Raw genomic sequence first — 22,631 nt, forward strand, 5'->3', positions numbered from 1 at the left:
CCTCTGACTGGAACAGTGGGGCTGGGTCACCTGTGTAGGCTAGGGCTCGGCCAGGACAAGACAGAGCCTAACTCTGGGCCCCCAGGTGATGAGATCCCATTGGGCTGAGGCTGCTTATGCACTCTGGAGGTCACTCTGGGGTCAAGGTGAGCAGAATCCAGGGCTGTGAGTCTCAGTGGAGTTAAGGCCTAGTCTACAGGTTGCTGCATGGAAACTTGATTTGGGGGTGCCTCAACGAGGTCTGAGTTCACTGGGGTGACGTCACCTACTCAAGGGTCACTTGTTTTTCCCCTGAGTCTCCTCCCCGACCCCACTGCTGCCCTGCCCTCTGGCATCACTGGGACCCCCTCCCAAGAAGAACTCGGGGGTGTTGAGGTCTGGCCGCCACAGCAGCAGGTAGCACTTAGGCAGGTGGAAGGTGGCCAGGATGCCCAGCACACAGAAGAGAATGGTGCCCATCTGCACAGGTGGGTGGGAGACCATGTGTACATTGGCAAAGAGTGGGATGTAGGAGACCCAGGTGATGAAGTAGGCCAGCATGGCGAAGGTCAGGCCGCGGGCACCATTGTAGCGGCCAGGTCGGCTCTGTACCAGGAAGGTGCCCAGGAAGCAGAGGAAGGCCAGCATGGCGTTGGTGGCATGCACCACTCCGAAGCTGATCCAGGAGCTCACGCGACAGTGCACCAGTGCCTCCGTGGGCAGCACATGCCAGTTTGTTATCACCATTGGTGGAAAGACTGCCAGGTACCAGGAACAGAGCGCTGCCTCTGCCAGCATGGCAAGCAGCACTACCAGCCAGGCCCAGGGCCCCCGCAGGCGGCTGTGGAGCCAGTCTGTCCAGCTGGGTGGCAGCTCTGAGCCCACAAAGATCTCGGCTGCCTGCAGGAATAGTGTGCTCAGGCAGCCGGTGAGCGGGAGGTGAAGCAGCAGCTGCTGGCCCATGCAGCTGGCAGTGCTGGGCCGGCCAGGGAACAGGAGGACGCTGAGGCAGACCAGGCCCAGGCAGGCCAGGCCAAAGCAGGCTCGGGGCCCCCCTGCGGCCTGAACTAGTGGGCTGTCCCGGTGCCAGGTGAAGAGTCCCAGGACCAGGAGCACCAGACCCAGAACGATGCCCAGCAGCAGGAGCAGCCCAAGCACTGCTGGCTCCCCCCACGCCAGGAACCTGGGCCTGCGGGGGAAGCACCGGGTACTCCGGTCTGGGGACCACTGGTCCTGGTCACACTTGCTGCAGAGGGCATCATCTGAGGCAAGGGAGGAGAGAGGGTATGCTGGGGGCCACTGGCTTCCCTGGCCTTGCCTCTGCCCCAGACCCGACCCTATGGTACCCGCCCTCACTTGGGCCTCAGCATAGGCTGGACCCCGAGGGCTCACCTGGGTGGCGCTGGTAGCTGCCTGCCTTGCAGTCCACACAGTCGTAGCAGCAGGAGTGGAAGCCCTTCACGCGGCGCACCTGGCCCTCCCTGCACTGCCGCGAGCACTGGGACACGGGCTCCTGGCGGGCGGCAGGGCTGAGGCTCTGCATGGCTGGCTGCACTGGCCCAAGCCCTAGGGGCTGCCCCCGCTCCCCGGACAGGACTGGTGCTCACTTGGTTTCCCGGGGTGTGCCAGATCATGTTGGAGAACTGGAGCTCCAGGCTGCCGTTGAAGCTGCCCACGGTGCGCAGCATGGGCATCTGGTCCCGCCACACCCACAGCTTCAGGTCATAAGCCAGGTCCACATTCCCGCTGGTGTCGAAGTGCAGGGTCCGGTTGTATGCACGGAAACTCATGTTGTACATGTTCTCCAGGAGCTGGCAGTGAGGGGATCAGGGGGCGGTGGGGGAATCAGGGGATGGTAGGGCTAGGCAGGGAGTCGCCACTGGCCAGAACCCCCCTCCCTGCCCCCCACCTCCTCCTCAGGGGCGCCAGTGGATTGGGGAATGAGCCAAGAGACACAGCTTCTGCGACCTCACCTGCCAGGGCCGCACTGGCTCCTGTGTGGGGCAGCCCGAGGAGTTGCAGAGCAGCGCTTTATGAAGCGCGTGGGCCACGCTATACACGGCTGCGTAGGCGGCAAAGGTTTGGTGGTAAAGCAGCCCATCAGTCACATTCTCCGGGGAGGCGCGGTCACACTGGGGGCAGCGTGGCCTCACCACGTGTTCCTCCAGACCCAGCCGCCCTGCCTCTAGCGAGGCGCAGTAGGCGGGCTCGGCGGCCTGGGCCAGGCGGGTCTGCACATAGGACCGGAACTCGGGCATCTCGGCACCCTGATGCAGGAAGCCAAGCACCGTGCCCACCCGCTCCATGCCCGGTAGCATCATAACCAGGCTTGAGGTCAGCCAGGCCTCGCTGGCCACCCATACCTTGGGTGAGAGCTTGTAATGGATGGTATAGCTGAAGAGGCTGTAGGTGGCGTGTGCGGAGGAGAACACCACCACCACCTGCACGCTGCTGTGGTTCACCTGGTGCAACAGGCTCTGCACAGAGCCCAGCCGCGGGCCGCCGGCACGGGGCAGCGGCATCAGGCCCTCATAAGCGATGCAGATGCCCTTGGCGTTGGCCAGGCTGGAGAAGAGGCTCAGGCCCTGCCGGCCGTACTCATCATCACTGCCCACGGCGGCCACCCAGTTCCAGCGTAGCTCCCGCAGCAGCTCTACCATGGCCGTTGCCTGCACGCGGTCGCTGGGCACCGTGCGGAAGAAGGATGGGAACGTCTCGCGGTTGCTCAGCCGGTCGGTGGTGGCGCCGTAGCTGACCTGCAGGCGAAGGTGGCTCCTGACACTGGGGCTCCTGAGGTGGGCGGGAGGATGGGACGTGGGGAGGGGACGCACCTGGGGCATGAGGAAGAAGCTGAAGAACTTGCCAGTGACCAGGGCAACCTCGGATGAGTGGGGCCCGATGACAGCCAGCACGCGGGGTTGGTACTGCGTGTAGTCACAGTAGGCGCCGATGCTGCGGCTGCCCGCTTTGGCCATGAACACCAGGCTGGGCTTCATGGCGACCACGGGCTCCGAGCATGTGTCGAAGAGGTCATAGCCCAGATGCAGCCCAGGGAGCAGGGTGGACGCGTTGTTGATCTCCTCCACAGCCATCATCACGGCTAGTGCCCAGAGCAGGCCGGGGACGGACAACCTGGGGCCACAAGGGCTGCGGGTGGCCGACGCCTCTCCCCCTGACCGACCTCCCCCAGCCCCACCTCCCCTGCCCTCACTCCCGGCCTCCCTACCTGGTGCACATGGTGGCATTGGGCTGCATCCTGTCACCTAGCCCAGTATCCTCGGCCGAGCCCAGAGGGAAAAGCCCACCCAGAATATAGTCCCCCGGCAGGCTGAGCTGCTGGGACAGGCACAATGGGGCCCCCAGCCTGACACCCAGTGCAGCCACGAGGCCCAGGAAAGTCAGGCCCAGCATGGCAGGTGGCAGCTTCCAGCAGCAGGACAGACTGCTTGCACTTGCACTTCCAGTAGCAAGTGGGCAGACTGAATGGGGCCCCAGTTATGGGGAGTCAGGTGGGGAGGGGCACAGGATTTGTTTAGCAAAGCGCTTGCCTGCTCACCTGCCTCCTTGGGGCCCTGGAGTTGCCCCCATCTCCTGGGCCCCTCAGGTGTGCTCATGTTGGGCTTCTTATCCTGATGGCACCAACAGGCCCTCTAGGTGATGGTGACCTGGGCAGGCAGGCTCTAAGCAGCTGCTGCCTGCGACATTGCTACCTGTGTCCAAACCCCTGGTACCCAGCTTTTCTGGAGGGGTCACCCTGGATCTGCTTGACAGAGGGGCCTGGAGTCTCCAGCTGATGTGAGACAGTAATGGAGGTGCCAGTGGGGCAGCACACCACCCCCCACCCAGCCCAGGGAGGCACTGTCTATAGTCGGGGTGGAGCAGGGTGGACTGCAGGCCCAGGGGCAGCCTGAGGGGGGTATCGCGCAGCCCTGCAACCAAAAGGACAGTGGCTGGCTGGCCAGCATGGCTCTCACCCATAACTGTGTGGGGAGGGTCCCGAGGTGGGGGTCATGGCCTCAGCCTGCCTGGGAACAGTGCACCTTGAGGGACTGTGGCCTAGAAGCTTTGGGGGCCCCAAGGCTTCAGAGGGCAGGTGCCTTCCTTCAGGGACAGAGCTCACAGCTGGGCCTGGGCGGGGAGGCATGCAAACAAGGGAGGAAATGTTGTAATCAAATAGGCTGCAGCAGTCGTGCCAGCACCAGGTGTGGCAGTGGACCTGAGGCCCACAGGCTGGTGGCTCCTGCTTAGCCACTGGGTGCCCGGGGACTGGTCTCCCCGAGTCTGGGTCTGGGGGCCTCACTGACACCAGGCTACAGGCACCCAAGGGAGCTGGGGGAGGCTAGAGATGCCCTTGAGGGTGCAGCGGGGCCTGGCAGATGTTCATGGAATTGGTTTAGGGACCTGGTCTTTGCCTGAACCTATGGCCTTGGGGAGGGCACACATGGACGGCACGCTCACCACAAACACACACATACACACATCACACACCCTTGGGGAGGGCGCACGAGGCATGGCACACACAGAATGCACACCACACACACACACAGTGCCTACACCGGCAAGCATGTATGCACACAGGCACACGTGCAACCCTTGCTCTCTGGCCTTTGTCAGTAACATTCCAGGCTCTGGCCCCCACGGATATGGCCAGAGCTGGACAGGGTGCAGCAGCAGACCAGGAGGTGGCTTGTGCTGGGCACTGCTATTCAGCTCTGGCCATCAGGCAGCGTCTGCGAGGACCCTGCCTGACATGTGTCCTCTTTCTGTCCAGGCCTGGCTGCAGCTCGGCAGATTTTCCTCTCTGTACAGGGTATGTAGCTGACCTAAGATCTGCGCTTCCAACTCAGCCACTCAGGTGATTCTGTGACTGTCTTTTCACCTGTCCAATGAAGATAATTCAGACCTTGGCAGTGGTTGAGGGACCAAGCTTGCACAGAGATGGGAAGGACCCCAACAGTGGCCAGGACATGCCTCATGCCCCTGTGGTTGACACTGCCGATGGCCTGGCAGCACCCTTGTCCTGGAGCGCAGTACTTCATTCTGTAAGTGCAATTTCTTTATTTTGGAAAAGCCATCACCTGTATTACTGCACCTAGGGTCCCTGAAAGCTCACTTACACACATTTGCTCTTGGTGGATACTGTCCCCTCAGCACCTGACATCTTGGGCTCACAGAGAAGAGGATGTTGGGGGGACCAGACCCCCAATCACTGGATGATGGCCAGGTTGGGTGTGGTCACCTGTCAGCCTGTCACTGAGGCGAAGTGGCCCAGGTTCCCTCCCATGTTGTGTCATTCTAGGTCTCCTGAGCTACATGGGGACAGAGCAGTATGGGGCCAGGAAGAAGGGACACAGCATCTGGATGTGTAGACACTGAGGAGGGAGAAGCAAGCACTGGGCAGAGGAGTCCTGGGCTCCAGGGATTCTCATCCAGGGCTGTGCTGTGCAGACTTGAGGCTGCAGGAGGCCGCTGTGTGCATGCAGGGCAGGGGAGGTAGAGCAGGCCTTTCTTCGGGGCTTCAGGTCCTGCTGTCACAGCCAAGGACATATGCGCCCCTAGCTAAGGAGGAGGCCAGGGGCAGGGAGAATTCCCGCAGAGCTGACCCCTGCCCAGGGGTTTTCTCCCTGTCCTGGGGTCAGCTAGCCAGTACAGAAGGCTCAAGGCAGCCCAGGTGGGCAAACACTACATCCCAGGCCCTGTGACTTCCCCAGCCCATAGACTTGACCCCCAAGTAGGGGCAGCTTTTCTATGAACACTGATCCTGCCTGCCCCTGCCTCCAGCACTTCACCCACCCAGGAGAGGCCTAACTACATGAGTATAACTTGGTAGAGGATAAAGATGAGATGCCTGGGCAAGGGAGAGGCCGGGTGCAGAGCAGATGGACAATGTCTGCCTTCTCTGTTGAAGCCCATCTGTGGCCCATGTGCACAATCTGAGTGGCTCCTGACAAGCTCAGCTCACAGGGGAGCCCAGAAAGTTCCATGGTGGGACTGATGGGTCCTGGCTGCCCTGCCCACCTCTGGATCAGGGGAAGCCCACCCAACCTGGTCCCACCAGCCCCTATGGCAGGTCCAGTAGGGCGTGCTCGGCATAGAGCTTCTGGGAGATGTTGTAGACACGCTCAATAAAGGGCAGGGCCTCGTCTAGCATCTCCACAGCCTGTTGGGAGGACCCAACGTTCATGGACTCCAGGAAGACCTTGCGTGTGGGCAGCGCACAGAAGGCCACGGTGACAGCCCGGCGGATGATCCAGGGGTGGTAGGTGGCCAGCGAGGCATTGTAGGAGTCGGTGCAGAGCGCAGAAGTGCGTGCGTCCTCAGGGCTTGTGCGGACGCCCTCCAGGAAGAGCTGCAGCCAGCGCAGTGCGCGGTGTAGCCGTAGCACTGTCCGGCAGCCTGAGTCGGGGTGGCGTGAGCGCCGCTCCAGGTCCACCAGTTGGTTGCCCACTTCGTAGGCAACCATGGTCTGCAGGCTGCTGTAGTGCTCCTGTTGGGGGCCGCTTCGCAGCTGGTCCATGATCTGCAGCTTTGTCACCACGTCCTTGGAGATGAATGAGAAGATGGTGCCCAGACTATTCAGGAACCTGCAGGAAGAGAGCAGGCACTCTCAGCCTGGGTGTGGGCGAGACCACTCCCACCTCCTGGGCCACAAGTGAGGATGGCCGATCTTCACTGGGCCAATGGGATACAGGTGGGACGTGTGGCCGGGGAAGCCCCTCGCGCACCTGACCAGCCCCCTCCAGCCAGCGAGGTAGTATTCCAGCAGCACCTCCTCCTTCTCATTGAGACACTGCTTGAAACTGACCAGGACGACTTTCAGATTGAACTCTGACTCCAAGTCATCCATTTTCAACAGGAGCTGGAACACACAGGGGGTTGGGCTGTGGGTTGTCTCCTGGCGAGAAGGCTCCTCTTTGGGTCATTATTTTGGGGAGGGGGAGTGAAGGCAGTTGGAAAGAAACAGCTGGGATCCCGTGGCTCCCCAGTGAAAACCCATGAGGACTCCCACCCCCAGGTCAGCCCCTCCTCCCCAGAAGCAACCTTGCTCTGCTTGGGCCACAGCAGGGCCCTTTGCTTTTAGCATGGCCCCCCATAACTCAGGCTTGTCAAACCTGATACATCTCACTTGTGGAAAGCATCTCTGCTTGGGTTTTCTTGCTTGCTTATAGTCTGTGTCTCTCCAGGGTGTGTCTGTTCCTACTAACTGGAGAAGTATTTGCTGAGTCCCCACACAGAGCCAGGCAGCCACCTGGGTGCACTGTGAGTGCAACCAACAGCCCAGCCCACTGGGGTGACATCCTAGTGGTGGGTGTGTGTGTGTGTGGTTTTTAACAAAGACAGGAAGTCCAACACAGCAAGTAAAAGGATAACAACCACGGAGAGACAAGACTGTGGGCTGAAACGGGGTTGGGGGGGGTCATGCCCTTCCATGCTTGAAGCTATATCCCCAAACCCAGAACAGAGGCTGTGGGGGTCAGCGTTTGCCAGAGGACAGACACCAGATGTTCCACCCCTACAGTAACTGGAGCCTGGTGAGAATGTAGGAAGAGGGCAAGGAGATGTCATGTCCCACACAGAAGGAAGGCTGGACACAGGCCCTCCCCTGGTCCCAGGGACTCCAGAAGTGCCCCAGGCCACAGAACTCCTCTAGATTCTGCCGGCATTCCCATAGTCACGCCACAAACACCCAAGTGCCCGAGGTTAGCAGGTGCCCCTGGACACCCCAGCCCCTGCCTCCCTGGGTGCCCAGGGTTGCACTGTGGTGTGGCTCTGATGGGCCCTGGGGACTAGGCTGTATCTCATCTCATTGTCCAGGACAAGCTCTCACCCCTTTGGGCACAGAGGTTCCTCGGCCCTCAGTGCTGGAAGTCTTGTGAGAACCTGCATGGGAGGAGGCCATTCGAGCTGTGGTGAGAGCCCAGCCAAAAGAGCACATGTGGGTGCCTTCCATACCATGGGCAAGTCATGCACTGACCTAAGATCCTGTCCCACAGCTTTAGGGAAAATGGGCCAGCACACCTTGCCCTACCCACCACCCAGGTTGCTGGGAGCCTCTGATGGGGCCCAGTGGGTGCTGAGGCCCTACAGGCCCTACGTCTTTGTCACGTGCCTGGCACTAGGTGGAGTGCCTCGCGGTGAGCTCACCCCGTCTTCAGGTGTGGGGGACAGCCGTGCCTGGCCTTAGGAAGAAGACACTGGGAGGCTTCCAGAATACTCCTCCCCTCTCTCAGGGCCTCAGTGTTCTGTCCACCAAGCAGATGGCCTCTGAGGCCCTCAGGGCTACCTTCCTGGTCACCAGCTATCCGGTGGGCCTGGCTTTCCTGCCCGGAACCTGAGCCAGCAGCCAACGGGAAGTGCCAGCAGCCTTTCAGAGCTTGGAAACAACAGGAAGGGCAGTGGCGGTGCAGCGGGGTCGGGCAAGCTGCCAGCTCTGGCGAGGTGATGCAGGGAATCGCCAAGGCTCCCCCAGGGGCAGCCCATGGCCCCAAGGTCAGGGCTCATCCTGAGGCTGACGGCAAGCTGAAGGTCCCCAGGAAAAGAGGGCGGCCCTCGGGCACCCCAGGCCCAGCGGGTGGGAGTGGGGAAGTCCTGGAAATCTCGCCTGAGAATGGGGCTCCAGGTGGCGCCACGCTGGGACCCGGGACTCGGGTAGGGTATGGCCCCTGTCCTGCGCGGGTCCTGCTCCAGCTGAGTCCCTAGGGAGGGGACTGGAGCTCGGGGTCTGGACCCGCGTTGGAGCCGGGTCCTCGGCCGCCTCCTCCCACGCCTGGGGGGTCCCGCTCCGACCCCTCGGCAAGGCCCAGGCCCAGCTCGGTTGGGCTGGGTTTCCCTGGCGCCGCCTTGAGCCCGTCGCGCTCCACTCACCTGCGCCGCCGCTGCTCACCTGTGCCGCCGCAGCAGCCGCGGGGCCGGCAGCCCGGCCCTCGGCCACGGTCCCACCGCCCCGCCGCCCGGGACTGGCTGCCGGCCGCCCAATCAGAAAGCCCGTTGCGCGGGCCAGCGTTTCCGTCCGGCGCGCCGGAAGCTGGCGCCGTTGGGATTGCACCTGCGCAGTGCGTAGCCGCGAATCAGGCTCGCGTGGCCGGGACCAGGTCTCGGGCGCCGGGGTCTCGTGGGACCCTGGGGGTCCCGCCCGCTGGCTTGGCTTGCCCGGCAGGATGCCCGAGATCAGGGTCACGCCCCTGGGTGAGTGCTGGGCGGCGCGAGTAGCGCCCGAGAAAGGCTGGTGGGGGGCTCGGAGGTCCGGGGACCCCGGGACGTGTCTTCCTCGCCGCGCGGCCCCCCACCCGGCGCCACTGTTTAGTGCACCTTCCTCCTGCCTCTGCGTTCGCGCACTCGCTGCCATCCACCTGTTCCATATGTCTCGATCCCCGCTTTCCTGCAGCCTCCGTTTACCCGTGGGACGTTCCCCCCACGTCAGTCAGCCCTTGTTTTGCTTGACCGGCGCAACGTTAAAAACAAAACCAAGGTCGTCCCCCGCCCCGCCCTCCCCGGCCCCCCAGCTTGCCTTTTGCGAAAGATACAAGTGCATAGTTTAAAGGCCCAAACCGTACAGCAGTGACCTGAGGTACAGCAGGTCACTCAGAATCGGAACAGCCAGGGTGTCTGCACAGGTGCTGGGGGCTTTTCGGGAACCTGCCACGGCCATGTATTCGCAGCATCTTCTAGCAGGGTTGCCCCCACAGCTCCACATGCTCTCTTCTGTGGTGCACCCTCAGAATAGCCCACCCAGCCTCCCGCTGCAGTGGCCTGCCCTTGGCCGACAGGGCACAGCACGCATCCCGCCCCGCCATAGATGTCCTCACGCCTCTCCAACCTGTTGGCTCCGGTTCCCCTCTGGCCGCTTCAGCCCCAGGCTCTCCTCTCACCTGGTTCCTCCCCAGGGGCCTCTGCAGGGTCCTCCTTCCAGCCTCTTTCCCCCTGTGGCACCTTTCTCACCACTCACTCTTGAACAGTCCTGTCTTTTTACTGCTTCTTTTACCCCAAATCCTCGCTGGGCAGTGGGAGAGAGGAGGGCATGCCCATGCCTCTGACTGGTCCTCCCATGCAGGGGCTGGCCAGGATGTGGGCCGAAGCTGCATTTTGGTGTCCATTGCGGGCAAGAACGTCATGCTGGACTGTGGGATGCACATGGGCTTCAGCGACGACGTGAGTCTCAAGGGCGGGCAGCCTGGCATCCAGCCTGCTTCTTGGCATCGTCACCGAGGGACCTGGGCCTCGGAGTCTCAGGCTCTGACTACAGACGGGGAACAGGGGGGCAAGTGGGCACTGGTAGGAGGGCAGCCCCCACTGTCACCCAACAGGTGGAGCACCTGCCTGGGCCAGACTGTACTGGAGCCAGGGCATGGCTGTGGGGTCTCAGCTCTCAGGTATTGGCTCAGCAGCCTGACCCCTGCCCTACATGCTCAGGGGTTCTGAGCAGTTGGTGGCCTCCGTGGGCCTGCGGGGTGTGGCTGTCAGACTCAAATGCACCCTGACCAGGGACCACCCCCACAGCCCTGGCTGCCCTTCAGTCACCTGAGCCCTGGGCGGGCTGCATCCTGACACTTCCACTTCTCCCCCCACAGAGGCGCTTCCCCGACTTCTCCTACATCACCCGCAGTGGCCGACTGACTGATTTTCTGGACTGTGTGATCATCAGGTGGGTGCCCTCTCCACCCCCAGACCGACCACCCACCCAAGTGGCATCCTGATTCATGTTGCCCTGAGCCCCTTCTTCCTTTCTGAAATGTGAAGCTGATCCACAGTAACTGCCTGCTGGTGGCGTTGCTAGATACTTGGGCCTGAGTCCCTTTTGCCCTCTCCCTCTCCCATGTTCAGGGCCATGTTTGACACACAGTGGGCTCTCAGTGAGCAGAGGAATGGGGGTAGGGTTGCTGGGTGGGAGGTTGGGGGGCATCCAGCTGACTGGTGCTGCGCCTGCAGCCACTTCCACCTGGACCACTGCGGGGCACTCCCCTACTTCAGTGAGATGGTGGGCTACGATGGGCCCATCTACATGACCCAGCCCACCCAGGCCATCTGCCCCATCCTGCTGGAAGACTACCGCAAGATTGCCGTGGATAAGAAGGGCGAGGCCAACTTCTTCACGTCCCAGATGATCAAGGACTGCATGAAGAAAGTGGTGGCCGTCCACCTCCACCAGACGGTGCAGGTCAGCCCCACCCCCCACCCCCAACTCACTCTGCTGCCATCCCAGGGACCCTTGGAGGCAGAAGGTGAGCGTGGGGCCCAGCTCAGATCCAGCACTGAGCAGGGCCCCTGCCACTCCCTGGCTCTGCCTGAGAGTGTGGAAGAGGCCAAAGAGGGCCACTGTGGCATCTGAGTACACAGGGGCAGGCCGGGCGGGTCAGAGACCAGAGTGTGGGCTCGTTGCAGTGGACTGACTCAGGCTGGAGGGGTAAGACTTGAGGCAGGCGAGTGACATCAAATGTAAAATTTATCACAAGGATCATGGACTTGTCTGTTTCTTCTAAGGAGTCTAGGTTTTGCTTGTTATCATGAGTCTGACATTTGGGGTCGTCTTATTTTTCAGGTTGAACCCTTTGTTGAGTTGAATCATTCTGTATATCCTCAATAATGCTTTATCTTCAGGTTTGCTTTCTGGTGAAAGCTCACCCCTCCCACACCTTGAATCCTTGCTCTTAGTACTTTTACCCTTTCTGCAGCATATTTTATTTTTTTTTGGCCGCACTGTGTAGCATGTGGGATCTTAGTTTCTTGACCAAGGCTCAAACCCACTCCCCTTGCAGTGGAAGTGCAGAGTCTTAACCACTGGACCACTAGGGAAGTCCCTCTGCATCATATTTTAAATGTGACTCTTTTCCACGGCTTGGGTTTAGTGCAGCCTGATGGCCTGTCCTATAGGAGAAGTGTGTGCTCCACGTGTAATAATTTGGGATTTAGGTGTATCTTTTTCCATTTACTTCCAGTTTGTCCATCCTGTTCTATATTTTATTTCCTTTATTGTCTTTTTCTGGACTGAATTTTTAAAACTCCATTTATCCTCTTATTTTGTAAGTAATTATATGTTCTTTTGTAATTCTTTTTGTGGGAGAGATTACAAAACACATCCATGACAACTCAGCTCTAAGGTACTTGGAACTTTTGCCTCTTTCCTAGACAATGAAAGCGTCTCAGAGCATCTTAAATTCACTTACCCCTCTCCTACTCACCAGCTCTTATTTCCACCTAGCAGGATTTTAATTTTGTCAGCGTATGAGGCCCCAAGGCCCTCACCATTTGCCAGGTACCATCTCCATTATCCTAGCTGTGTCCCTGCTCCTTCCCGTGTTCTTCACTTTGTATTTGCAATGAAGAGCATCAGTATGGATCTGCTGGTGATGAATGCTCTCAACTTTGTCTGCAGATGGGTTTATTTCACCTTTATCGTCAAAAGACTTTCTCCCTTAGGTTCAGAATTCTAGGGCAGCAGGTCCTACCAGGATTCATATCTTCCGTCTGCTATTTGTAGGAGAATCCTCTCAGGTGGCTTGTGGGATTCTGTCCTTTCCTGCAGACTCTGGCAGGTGGCCATGCTGGCTCGACCTGTTACCTTCCTGCTCAGGTGTGAGGCCCTGGAGCTGCCCCCAGCTCCCTCCAGGCTGAATGGAGATCTTTCTCCTCCAGACCCTCCATTGTCCTCATGTCTATATTTCATGCTGGATAGCCTTTTCTATTTATTTTAGTTCATTAATTATCTTCTTGGTTGTATATAATGTGCTGTTAAATTCATCTGTTGAATTTTCTTTTTAAAGTTGAAATATAATTGACTCACAATGTTATATGTTGCAGATATGCAGTATAGTGACTCACAGTTAGTAAAGGCTATACTTCATGTATCAGTCAGTTCAGTTCAGTCGCTCAGTCATGTCCAACTCTTTGGGACCCCATAGGCTGCAGCATGCCAGGCTTCCCTGTCCATCACCAACTCCCAGAGCTTGCTCAGAGTCATGTCCATTGAGTCGGTGATGCCATCCAACCATCTCATCCTCTGTCATCCCCTTCTGCTTTCTTCAATCTTTCCCAGCTTCAGGGTCTTTTCCAATGAGGCAGTTCTTCCCATCAGTTGGCCAAAGTGTTGGAGTTTCAGCTTCAGCATTAGTCCTTCCAATGAATACTCAGGACGGAAATCAGTAAAGGCTATACTTCATGTATCAGTTCAGTTCAGTTCAGTAGCTCAGTCGTGTCCGACTCTTTGCGACCCCATGAATCGCAGCACGCCAGGCCTCCCTGTCTATCACCAGCTCCCGGAGTTTACTCAGATTCACGTCCGTCAAGTCAGTGATGCCATCCAGCCATCTCATCCTCTGTTGTTCCCTTCTCCTGCCCCCAATCCCTCCCAGCATCAGGGTCTTTTCCAATGAGTCATCTCTTCTCATGAGGTGTATATATATATATGTATATATGCATGTATATATGTACTTCATGTATAGTTATTGTAAAATATTGGCGCTCTTCTGTGTGCTGTACAACATATCCTTGTAGCTTATTTTACACATAAGAGCCTATACCTCTTAATCCCCCGTGCTTCTCACCTTTTCTCTCTTCCCTCTCCCTGCTAGTAGTTTGTTCTCTATGTCTGTGAATCTGTTTCATTTTTGTTACATTCACTAGTTGTATTTTTTATATTTCACATATGAAGTGATATAATACAGTATTTGTCTATCTGACTTATTTCACTTAGCATAATGCCTTCCAAGTCCATCCATGTTGCTATAAATGGCAAAATTTCATTTTTTAAATGAGTAGTAGTCCTGTGTGTCTGTGTATACCACATCTTTATCCATTCATCTGTCGAGGGGCATTTAGGTTGATTCCATATCCTGGCTATTGTAAATAGTAAACAGTAAACATTTGGGTGCATGTTATCTTTTCGAATTATTGTTTTCTCTGGATGTATGCCCAGGAGTAGGATTGCTGGATCATATGGCGACTCTTATTTTTGGCTTTTTGAAGGAACCTCCATACCATTCTCCATAGTGGCTGCACCAATTTACATTCCCACCAACAGTGTAGGAGGGTTCACTTTTCTCCACACCCTCTGTAGCATTTATTATTTGTAGACTTTTTTGTAAAGTGGTACTTTATTATAGTCTTGATTTGCAATTCTGTATTAATTAGCAGTGATAAGTATCTTTTCATGAGCATGTTGGCCAGCTGTATGTCTTCTTTGGAGAAATGTCTGTTTAGATCTTCTGCCCATTTTTGGATTTTGGAAGGTTTTTTTAAATTTTTAAAATAATTTTTGTTTTTGGCTGCACTGGTCTTTGTTGCTGTGCATAGACTTTTCGCTAGTTGTGGTGAGCAGGGACTGCTTTCTGGTTGCAGTGTGTTGGCTTCTCATTGCAGTGGCTTCTTGTTGCGAAGCACGGGCTCTCGGGCACAAGAGCTTCAGTAGTTGTGGCACACGGGCTCAGGAGTTGTAGTGCATGGGCTTAGTTGCCCTGCAGTGTGTGGAATCTTCTTGGACCAGGGACTGAACTCATGTCCCCTGCAATAGCAGGCAGATTCTTAACCATTGGATAACCAGGGAAGTCCGAGTTGTTTTTCTGATAAGTGACCTGTGTGAGCTGTTTGTGTATTTTGGAGATTAATACCTTGTCAGTTTCATCATAAGCAAATATTTTCTTCCATTCTGTAGGTTGTCTTTTTGTTTTGTTTATGGTTTCCTTTGCTATGCAAAAGCTTCTGAGTTTAATTTAGGTTCCATTTGTTTGTTATTTCCATTACTCTAGGAGACAGACCCAAAAAGATACTGCTGCTATTTATGCTGGAGAGTATCCTGTCCATGTTTTCTTCTAAGGGTTTTATGGTGTCTGCTCTTTACCATTTAGTCCTTTAATCTGTTTTGAGTTTATTTTTATATGTGGTGTTAATGTTTTAATGTCATTGTTTTACATGTATTTGTCCAGTGTTTACAGCACCATTTATTGAAGAGACTCTCTCTTCTCCATTGTATGGTCTTGCCGCCTTTGTCATAGATTAATTGACCATAAGTGTGTGGGTTTATTTCTGGACTTTCTGTCCTGCTCCATTGATCTATATTTGTTTTTGTGCCAGTACCAGATTGCTTTGATTACTGTAGCTTTGTAGTAGTCTGAAGTCAGGGAGCCTGATAACTCCAGCTCTGTTTTTCTCCATTTTTCTCTCCATTTACCATGTAGTTTTGATGACTGTAGCTTTTCAGTATAGTCTAAAATTGGGGAGTGATTCCTTCAGCTATGTTCTTTGTCAAGATTGTTTTGGGTTTTTGGGGTCTTTCGTGTTTCCACACAAATTTTAAAATTATTTGTTCTTGTTCTGTGAAAAATTTGTTCTTGTTCTGTGAAAAATGGCTATGTTGATGTGCTGTGTGCTCAGCTGCTCAGTCATATCTGACTCTGTGTGGTCCTATGGACTGCAGCCCACCAGGCTCCTGTTTCCATGGGATTCTCCAGGCAAGAATACTGGAGTGAGTTACCATTTCCTCCTCCCAGGGATCTTCCCAACCCAGGGATCAAACCTGCATCTCTTGCATCTCCTGCATTGGCAGGCAGATTTTTTACTACTGAGCCACCTGGAAAGCCCCAGTATTTTGATAGGGATTGCACTGACTATGTAGATTGCCTTGTAGTATGGCTCTATTGAATTCTTAATTTGGATTATAGTTTCTGGTTTTAAGATTTCCCTTGTATTTAATAGTTTCTAGTTTTTTGCTAATATTCTTAATTCTTTCTTTCTCTGAATGTGTTAAAAACAATTCTTTTAAAGCCTGTGCTTGAAAACCCCAGGTGCCCTGAGTCTGCTTCTGTAGACTGTTTTTTCTCCTATTTCCGTCCCTATTGTCCCATTTCCAGTGTCCAGTTGCTTCTGACCAGAACTGGATGTTGCATATGGAAAAAAACAGGCATAGTGAAAGGCTCGAATGATGTCATCGACTCATGCCCACTGCTGCCCTAGACTCCACCTCCCTGCCCTCCGACCGGTGCAGCCCACAGACCTGAGGTCAGCCCTCTTCTCTGCAGGTGGACGATGAGCTGGAAATCAAGGCTTACTATGCAGGCCATGTGCTGGGGGCGGCCATGTTCCAGATTAAAGTGGGCTCAGAGTCTGTGGTGTACACGGTCAGTGGAAACTCGGGGCACAGGGAGGGCTGCCTGGTTGAGGAGCGGAAGGAGGCCCCTCCTCATCACCACATTCTTTGCCAGGGGGACTACAACATGACCCCAGATCGGCATTTGGGGTAAGTAGGCCTGTGCATTTGTTTCATTCATGGAAGTCCCTGTAAGGGTATAGTGACCCTCAGGGGGTGTGTCGGGTACCTGAGTGGTCTGTATCACTGTCCCCCGGGTGTCCTCCTATCTCCCTTCAAGTGTTGCCATGACAGTTGATGGCCTGGGCCTGTGCAGAGAAGGCAGGCTGCCCACCAGAGGGTCCAGGAGGGCCGTGGCCATATACAGCCTAGCTACCGTGTGGACTGTCTCCCTCTGGCCATGCCCACCTGTGTTCTAGAGCCGCCTGGATTGATAAGTGCCGCCCCAACCTACTCATCACAGAGTCCACCTACGCCACCACCATCCGTGACTCCAAGCGCTGTCGGGAGCGAGACTTCCTGAAGAAGGTCCACGAGACTGTGGAGCGCGGTGGGAAGGTAGCTGGTGAGGGTGCAGGGGCCCCAGGTGGGACTTGCCACATGTACCCCGGCCATGCTGCACACGTCTTTTGGCTTTCTGGCATGTGATCAGGGCAGGGATGTTGTGTGTTCTGGGCACAGAGGGAGGAAGGTTTGCTCAGCGCTGGGAAGACCCTTCAGCCAGGGCTTATTCACCCCTCATACCTCAGATCCCAATGAAGGGCTGGTCAGAGTGTCCGCTGACCATTGGTCAGTTTTGCTGGGACAGAACAGGAGCTATACACAGTTGTCACAGGGCCTCCAGTCCCCAGAGCTGCCAGCAGGGCTGGTCTTCTGAGAAGGTGGCCACAGGGAGTAACTGCCTGCACCTGTGTGCAGGTTTGGGCCTGACACAGTTGGAGGGGGACAGCATGGCCAGGGGTTCCTGCCCAAGCTGGCCTCACAGCCCCACCCCACAGGTGCTGATCCCCGTGTTTGCACTGGGCCGTGCTCAGGAGCTCTGCATCCTGCTTGAGACCTTCTGGTAGGTGCAGCCCAGGATGGTTGCTTTAAGCCCTGTGTTGCTAGCTGTGGGTGGGGGAACGCCCTTCCTGGCACTGGACTTGACCCAGGCTGAGGGCACATGGGGGCCGCTGGCTGGCCCTGCCCCACAGTCTCCCCACCATGCCCTGTCCTGGCTGCAGGGAGCGCATGGACCTGAAAGCCCCCATCTACTTCTCCACGGGCCTGACAGAGAAGGCCAATCACTACTACAAGCTCTTCATCCCCTGGACCAACCAGAAGATACGGAAGACCTTCGTGCAGAGGAACATGTTTGAGTTCAAGCACATCAAGGCCTTTGACCGGGCATTTGCCGACAGCCCAGGACCCATGGTGTGCCCCGGTGCAGCTGATGGGGGGGTGCAGGGAGTTCCACCAGGCTCAGGCTCGCTTGCAGGGTGCGGCGTGCCTCTGTGCTAGGAAGATGGGAGGGCAGAAGGCTCTGAGGGCGGGGGGGAGCATCTGCTGCCCTGACTGTCCCCACACTTGCCCCGAAGGTCGTGTTTGCCACCCCAGGGATGCTGCATGCTGGCCAGTCACTACAGATCTTCCGGAAGTGGGCAGGGAACGAGAAGAACATGGTGAGGGGTCTGGGCCCCAGGGCTGGCTCCTTGGGTGCAGGGGCTGCCCTGGCTGGGGGCTTGCTGTCATTAGGGACAGGCTTGGCATCCTGGTGCCTGAGGTCTGACCCAGGCTGACTCTAACTGTGTCTTGGATCATCTGCACCAGGCAGGAAAGCCCCTGGTTTCCTGAGCGCTGTCATGGGGGTCAGGCCTGGGTGGGCTTGTGCTGAGACCACTGAGCCTGCTTCTCTAGGGTCTGCAGTGGGCCTGGAAGGGGAGGGCCCTTCTTCAAGGGTTCAGGTTCAGGTGGGCAGAAGGGTGGGTGGGGGGAATATCCTAGGAGGAAGCCCTGAGGCAGGAGGTGCAGGGGAGCCACTCATCTATCCCTCCCTCCCACAGGTCATCATGCCTGGCTACTGCGTCCAGGGCACCGTGGGTCACAAGATCCTCAGTGGGCAGCGCAAGCTGGAGATGGAGGGGCGGCAGGTGGTGAGTCCTCACCTCTCTCCACCAGCCCTGTGGATCCCACTTGGGTGGGTGGAGGCCCTCGGAACCATCACCTGTGCTGATGGCCCACATGCTGCGATGTTGCAGCTGGAGGTCAAGATGCAGGTGGAGTACATGTCCTTCAGTGCCCACGCGGATGCCAAGGGCATCATGCAGCTGGTGGGCCAGGCGGAGCCAGAGAATGTGCTGCTGGTGCATGGCGAGGCCAAGAAGATGGAGTTTCTGAAGCAGAAGATTGAGCAGGAATTCCGTAGGCAGTCCAGGCAAGGGTAGGGGCGTGGGGGTCTGGTGCAGGCGGGGCCCTCCAGCCTGGACTGAGGCTCTCTCCATCTCCCGGCCAGGGGTCAACTGCTACATGCCAGCCAACGGTGAGACAGTGACGTTGCCCACGAGCCCCAGCATCCCTGTGGGCATCTCACTGGGGCTGCTGAAGCGGGAGATGGCACAGGGTGAGCGGCAAGGCCAGCTGGGGTGGGGTTGGGGGCGGCTGCTGGGCAGGTGGCCCCATTCACAGTGCCAACCAGTGCCCTGTCCCCACAGGGCTGCTCCCTGATGCCAAGAAGCCTCGGCTTTTGCACGGCACCCTGATCATGAAGGATAGCGTGAGTGCTGCAATCACTGTGGGGCTGGGGGGCTGTCCCTGCCAGCTCTGACCCACTCTTGCCCCACAGAACTTCCGGCTCGTGTCCTCAGAGCAGGCCCTCAAGGAGTTGGGCCTGGCCGAGCACCAGCTGCGCTTCACCTGCCGTGTGCACCTGCACGACACGCGCAAGGAGCAGGAAATGGCCATGCGCGTGTACAGCCACCTGAAGAGGTAGACACCATGGCTGCCCTTCCAGACATGGGTGCAGGGCACACGTGGAGGCTCCAGGCCGGGTCTCACTGGGACTCCTTGCAGTGTCCTCAAGGACCACTGCGTGCAGCACCTTCCTGACGGCTCTGTGACTGTGGAGTCCATCTTAGTCCAGGCTGCTGCCCACTCTGAGGACCCAGGCACCAAGGTGCTACTGGTCTCCTGGACCTACCAGGTGAGGGCAGGACTGGTTGGATCTCCTTATCACCCGGGGCGGGCGGGTCAAGGGGACAGACCAACAGCCGTTCTTGCCTGTGGCTGCAGGATGAGGAGCTGGGAAGCTACCTTACATCTCTGCTCAAGAAGGGCCTGCCCCAGGCCAGCTGAAGCCCCGTGGACAGTAGAGGGACCTGGCTTCCGCTCCAGGACCGTCTATGCCCCTGTCTTCCCTGTGTCCTTGGGTGTAGATCTCACTGTTCATCTGTGTAGAGAACACAGGGCCATGTACCTGCTTGAGTTGCTTTTGGCCAAAGAAACGGATCTGGGAGGCTTTTCATCTTTTATTTCTACTCCTGGCCTCCCAGGAGATGGGTGGGGGCTCCTGGGGTGTTGATCTCCAATAAAAACCACCACAGGCTGTCTGGGTGTCTCCCTTTCTGATTCTTCTGCCTTTCTCCTGCACCACTCCTCTGTGGCAACCCACCTGGGCAGGCACCCAGGGAGGTGGGGACTTGTGGCAGGTACAGGCTTGCTGTGGTCACTGCACGGTGCAGGGCAGGGTCAAGCAGCAGAGCAGCAGAGGGTCACCTGTGACTTCTGTACTGGGTCTCTGAGGGCATGCAAGGAGGCTGCATGGAGGTGGGACCTATGGGCAGACCCCAGGTCATCCTGGGGACAAGAAGGTCTCTGCAGGGGCTGGGCAAGAGCCTTCCATGGAACTGCCAAGCCCCTGCCTTTGCCCCAGAGTTCATGTCCCTCCACCCAGTGCTGCCGTCTGCATCCTCTCGGTGTCCCTCCCCGCGGGCCAGGTCAGGACGGGGCTTGGCTGAGGGGCTGTGGCACCCACTCCAGGCTGCCTCTGGGCTTTCCTGGGGTATGGCACTGCCACCAAGCACCCTTCTGCTGGTGAAGGCTTAGCCTTGGGCAGGGTCAGCCACTCAGGGTACACGCAGGGACCTCCTCAGGCCACTTCCTCTTACCAAGGCCTTCGTAGAGCACCGACTTCAGGAACAAGCCATGGGCAGGGGCCACACGGCTCTGGTGTTTCCCCAGGGGGTCCCGGCTGTCCAGAATGGCTTTCACCTGAGCAGGCATCAAAGCCCCCAGCCCCACGGCTACAAGTAGAGCAGTCATCCTCCGCACCTGTGACCCAGAGCAAACACTGCTGCAGCTGCTCGAGCCCCAGGCCCCACCCCCAGGGAAGGCCCCAGGACGGAGCCCACCTGTTTGTACAGGAAGGACTGGCTCTCAAACTCCAGGCTCCAGAACTGCAACCGCCTGGGGACACGGACGCCTCACAGTGGGACCTATGGCTTTCCACCCTGGGGTCCAAACGCCCCCCACCCCACCCCGCTTAACTGTTATTGAGCCCAGTGAAAGGGAGGCTAAAGCCAGATGACTGGTGCTCGTGAGGTGACTGTAGAGCTGTCGGGGCTAAGGTCCTGGTGTGGGCTCAGGGGCAACTGGAAGGCGGCCCTGGGCTCTTCAGCAGGAGCTGGAGGCTGGGCCTAACTGGGAAGGCTTTGGAATCCAGTAGCTGCCATCTGGCTGGATGGCTGGAGGCCCTGGGACAGTGGGGGGGTGGGGGGCAGTAGAAACAACCCTTGTCAGCCTAGACCAGAACCACCGGCTTGGTGTTTCTCCCCCAGGGGAACCTTGTCCTTGACCACGAGGATTCGTCCACGAGTTGGTGAGCTCTGGGCAGGGCAGGCAGTGTGTTCTGCCTTCTGGACCGAGGCTCATGGGTCCAGAAGGCCCACACCATGGCTGACAGGCACCTTCTCCCCAGAAGCTGGATGGGTGGGTACCCAGGGAGCACCAAGTGCAGCACTAGGGAAGGTGGTGGAGCTAAATCCAGCCTTAGCAGCCTCCAGACCAGTGTGCGGGCTGCTCTTCTCACCTGCTTTCCTCAGGGAGGACAAAGGGGCTGGTGGGGTCGGGGGACACAGAGGCCCGGCGCAAGGTGCGCACCGGACTGGCTGCTGGGCTGCCGGCTGACTGGAAGGCACTGAAGTCGTGTGTCCCCAGGAGGTGCTGGGCGGCTTCCTGCATGGCAGCCACATCCAAGCAGCTGCAGGGAGCCAAATGAGTGGTCAGGAGCAAATGGCTGGCCAGGCAGGCCTGGCAAGCCCCCTGCTCACTCAAACCACTCACTCTGCCTGAAGCGCCCAGCACCGGTTTCGTTCAAATACAGGCAGCCTGTCAGGCCTGGGGCAGCCGGTAGCTAGGCGGTACAGGTAGGTCCTGGATATGGCTGCATGGCGGGCATGGAAGTGGCTGGGTACACGGAAGGCCTGTAGTACCCTGTGGGAGCGAGACCAGAAATGACCCCCTGCCGCAGTTGACACCTTGGCATCTCCCCCATCAACCCCAAGGAGTTCTGTCCTCACCTCCCGCCTCTGCCATAGTGTACGATCCCAGGAGAGCGGTGCTCACCTGATCGCAGGGTGCTTCAGGTGGGTGTTGAGGGCTTCCGTCAGGACCTCAGGGGAGAAGGGTGGCCGGTCTGAGCGGCGCTGGATGTCCAGGTGCGCCGCGTTGCTTAAAGCGTGGACCCCAGCATCCGTGCGGCTGGAAATAGTGAACTTTACCGGTACCACCGAGTTCAGCCGCTCTGCGGCCTCCTAGGGTTGTATAAGATACAGATGGGTCGGGCTCCCATCCCTCCTCCCTCCCGGGCACGGGCCTGCGGAGCTCACCTCCAGGTAGTTCTGGACTCCGACGGCGCCCTGGACGCCCCGGACGGCCGCGACCCCGCTGCAAGTAGGGAAGGTGGAAGTTAGAGAGCTGAGGCTGCTTCGCCCAGGGGCCCCGCCCGCCCCGCCCTCTGTGGTCAAAGGCTGCTGTTCCAGCCCTGGGCGACCTGGGCCCGAGGCCAGAGGTGAGGACCCTAAACTCAGCCTCCGCCATCCCCTCGGGCGCCAGTCCACGGCTGCTTTCCGGCTCGAGCTTGGGTGCTCCCCGCGGCGCCGGTATCCACGAGGGGGTCGCGGGCACGGGTAGGAGGCCCAGAGGACGTACTTAAAGTCCGTTCCCAAGTACTGGAAGTACACGAGGTAGCGCGCCCGCACCGAGCCCGCGCCCATAGCCGGACTGGATGCTGTGGAGCCTCAGTAACCGAACGGGAGAGGCGGAGAGCCAGATGGATTGGGACCGCACGTGGGGCTACGCGCCCGCGCACCCCGTCTGTCTACGCCCCCTGGCCGCTCCGGCGCTCGCGCTTGCGCTCTTGCCCCGCCCAGGCAGCCTAGCAAGGCTGCCCAGGGCGGGGGAGTCGAGGCGGGACTAGACTTAGGGAGCGGATGCAAAGTGCCCACCCAGGGAAAACGCCGCCGCAGCTTCACGCAGACCCGCAAGCTCCCGCGCCCACCCCACTAGCAGGCCCCCAATCCTCCCGCCGCGCTCCGGGTGAGCT

The 22,631-nt window shown here is 58.0% G+C and overlaps 4 protein-coding genes across 6 annotated transcripts; 1 reads left to right on the top strand and 3 right to left on the bottom strand.

Moving 5' to 3' along the window:
* Positions 1–259: 259 nt before the first annotated feature.
* On the bottom strand, positions 260–4,877 carry TAS1R3 (taste 1 receptor member 3). Its single transcript, XM_043924260.1, has 6 exons — positions 3,206–4,877; positions 2,811–3,111; positions 1,953–2,735; positions 1,587–1,790; positions 1,372–1,492; positions 260–1,241 (listed from the first exon to the last, which is right to left on the bottom strand). The coding sequence occupies exons 1-6, from the start codon at positions 3,388–3,390 to the stop codon at positions 277–279; spliced, it is 2,559 nt and encodes an 852-aa protein (XP_043780195.1). The 5' UTR covers positions 3,391–4,877; the 3' UTR covers positions 260–276.
* Positions 4,878–5,020: 143 nt separating this feature from the next.
* On the bottom strand, positions 5,021–8,973 carry LOC122708128 (ceramide-1-phosphate transfer protein). Its single transcript, XM_043924259.1, has 3 exons — positions 8,845–8,973; positions 6,705–6,838; positions 5,021–6,563 (listed from the first exon to the last, which is right to left on the bottom strand). Exons 2-3 carry the CDS (start codon positions 6,824–6,826, stop codon positions 6,041–6,043), a joined length of 645 nt encoding a protein of 214 aa, XP_043780194.1. The 5' UTR covers positions 6,827–6,838; positions 8,845–8,973; the 3' UTR covers positions 5,021–6,040.
* A 35-nt stretch (positions 8,974–9,008) lies between these two features.
* INTS11 (integrator complex subunit 11) lies at positions 9,009–19,638 on the top strand. Its single transcript, XM_043924252.1, has 17 exons — positions 9,009–9,165; positions 10,031–10,128; positions 10,548–10,621; positions 10,906–11,134; positions 15,987–16,085; positions 16,170–16,204; positions 16,474–16,612; positions 17,053–17,117; positions 17,278–17,467; positions 17,632–17,715; positions 18,097–18,186; positions 18,292–18,454; positions 18,546–18,653; positions 18,745–18,806; positions 18,876–19,018; positions 19,103–19,232; positions 19,322–19,638. Exons 1-17 carry the CDS (start codon positions 9,138–9,140, stop codon positions 19,382–19,384), a joined length of 1,800 nt encoding a protein of 599 aa, XP_043780187.1. The 5' UTR covers positions 9,009–9,137; the 3' UTR covers positions 19,385–19,638.
* Positions 19,545–22,522, bottom strand: PUSL1 (pseudouridine synthase like 1). Of its 3 annotated transcripts, none has more exons than XM_043924256.1 (8): positions 22,238–22,522; positions 21,916–21,973; positions 21,653–21,840; positions 21,371–21,520; positions 21,117–21,287; positions 20,440–20,494; positions 20,197–20,359; positions 19,545–19,862 (listed from the first exon to the last, which is right to left on the bottom strand). In XM_043924256.1, exons 1-8 carry the CDS (start codon positions 22,300–22,302, stop codon positions 19,801–19,803), a joined length of 912 nt encoding a protein of 303 aa, XP_043780191.1. In that variant the 5' UTR covers positions 22,303–22,522; the 3' UTR covers positions 19,545–19,800. The 3 variants fall into 3 exon arrangements, with proteins under 3 accessions (XP_043780191.1, XP_043780192.1, XP_043780193.1); XM_043924257.1 differs by having other exon boundaries at positions 19,545–19,826; positions 22,238–22,520; XM_043924258.1 differs by having other exon boundaries at positions 19,545–19,885; positions 22,238–22,518.
* Positions 22,523–22,631: the final 109 nt, after the last annotated feature.

This window comes from Cervus elaphus, chromosome 14 (assembly GCF_910594005.1).
Source record: "Cervus elaphus chromosome 14, mCerEla1.1, whole genome shotgun sequence".
Lineage (NCBI taxonomy): Eukaryota > Metazoa > Chordata > Mammalia > Artiodactyla > Cervidae > Cervus > Cervus elaphus.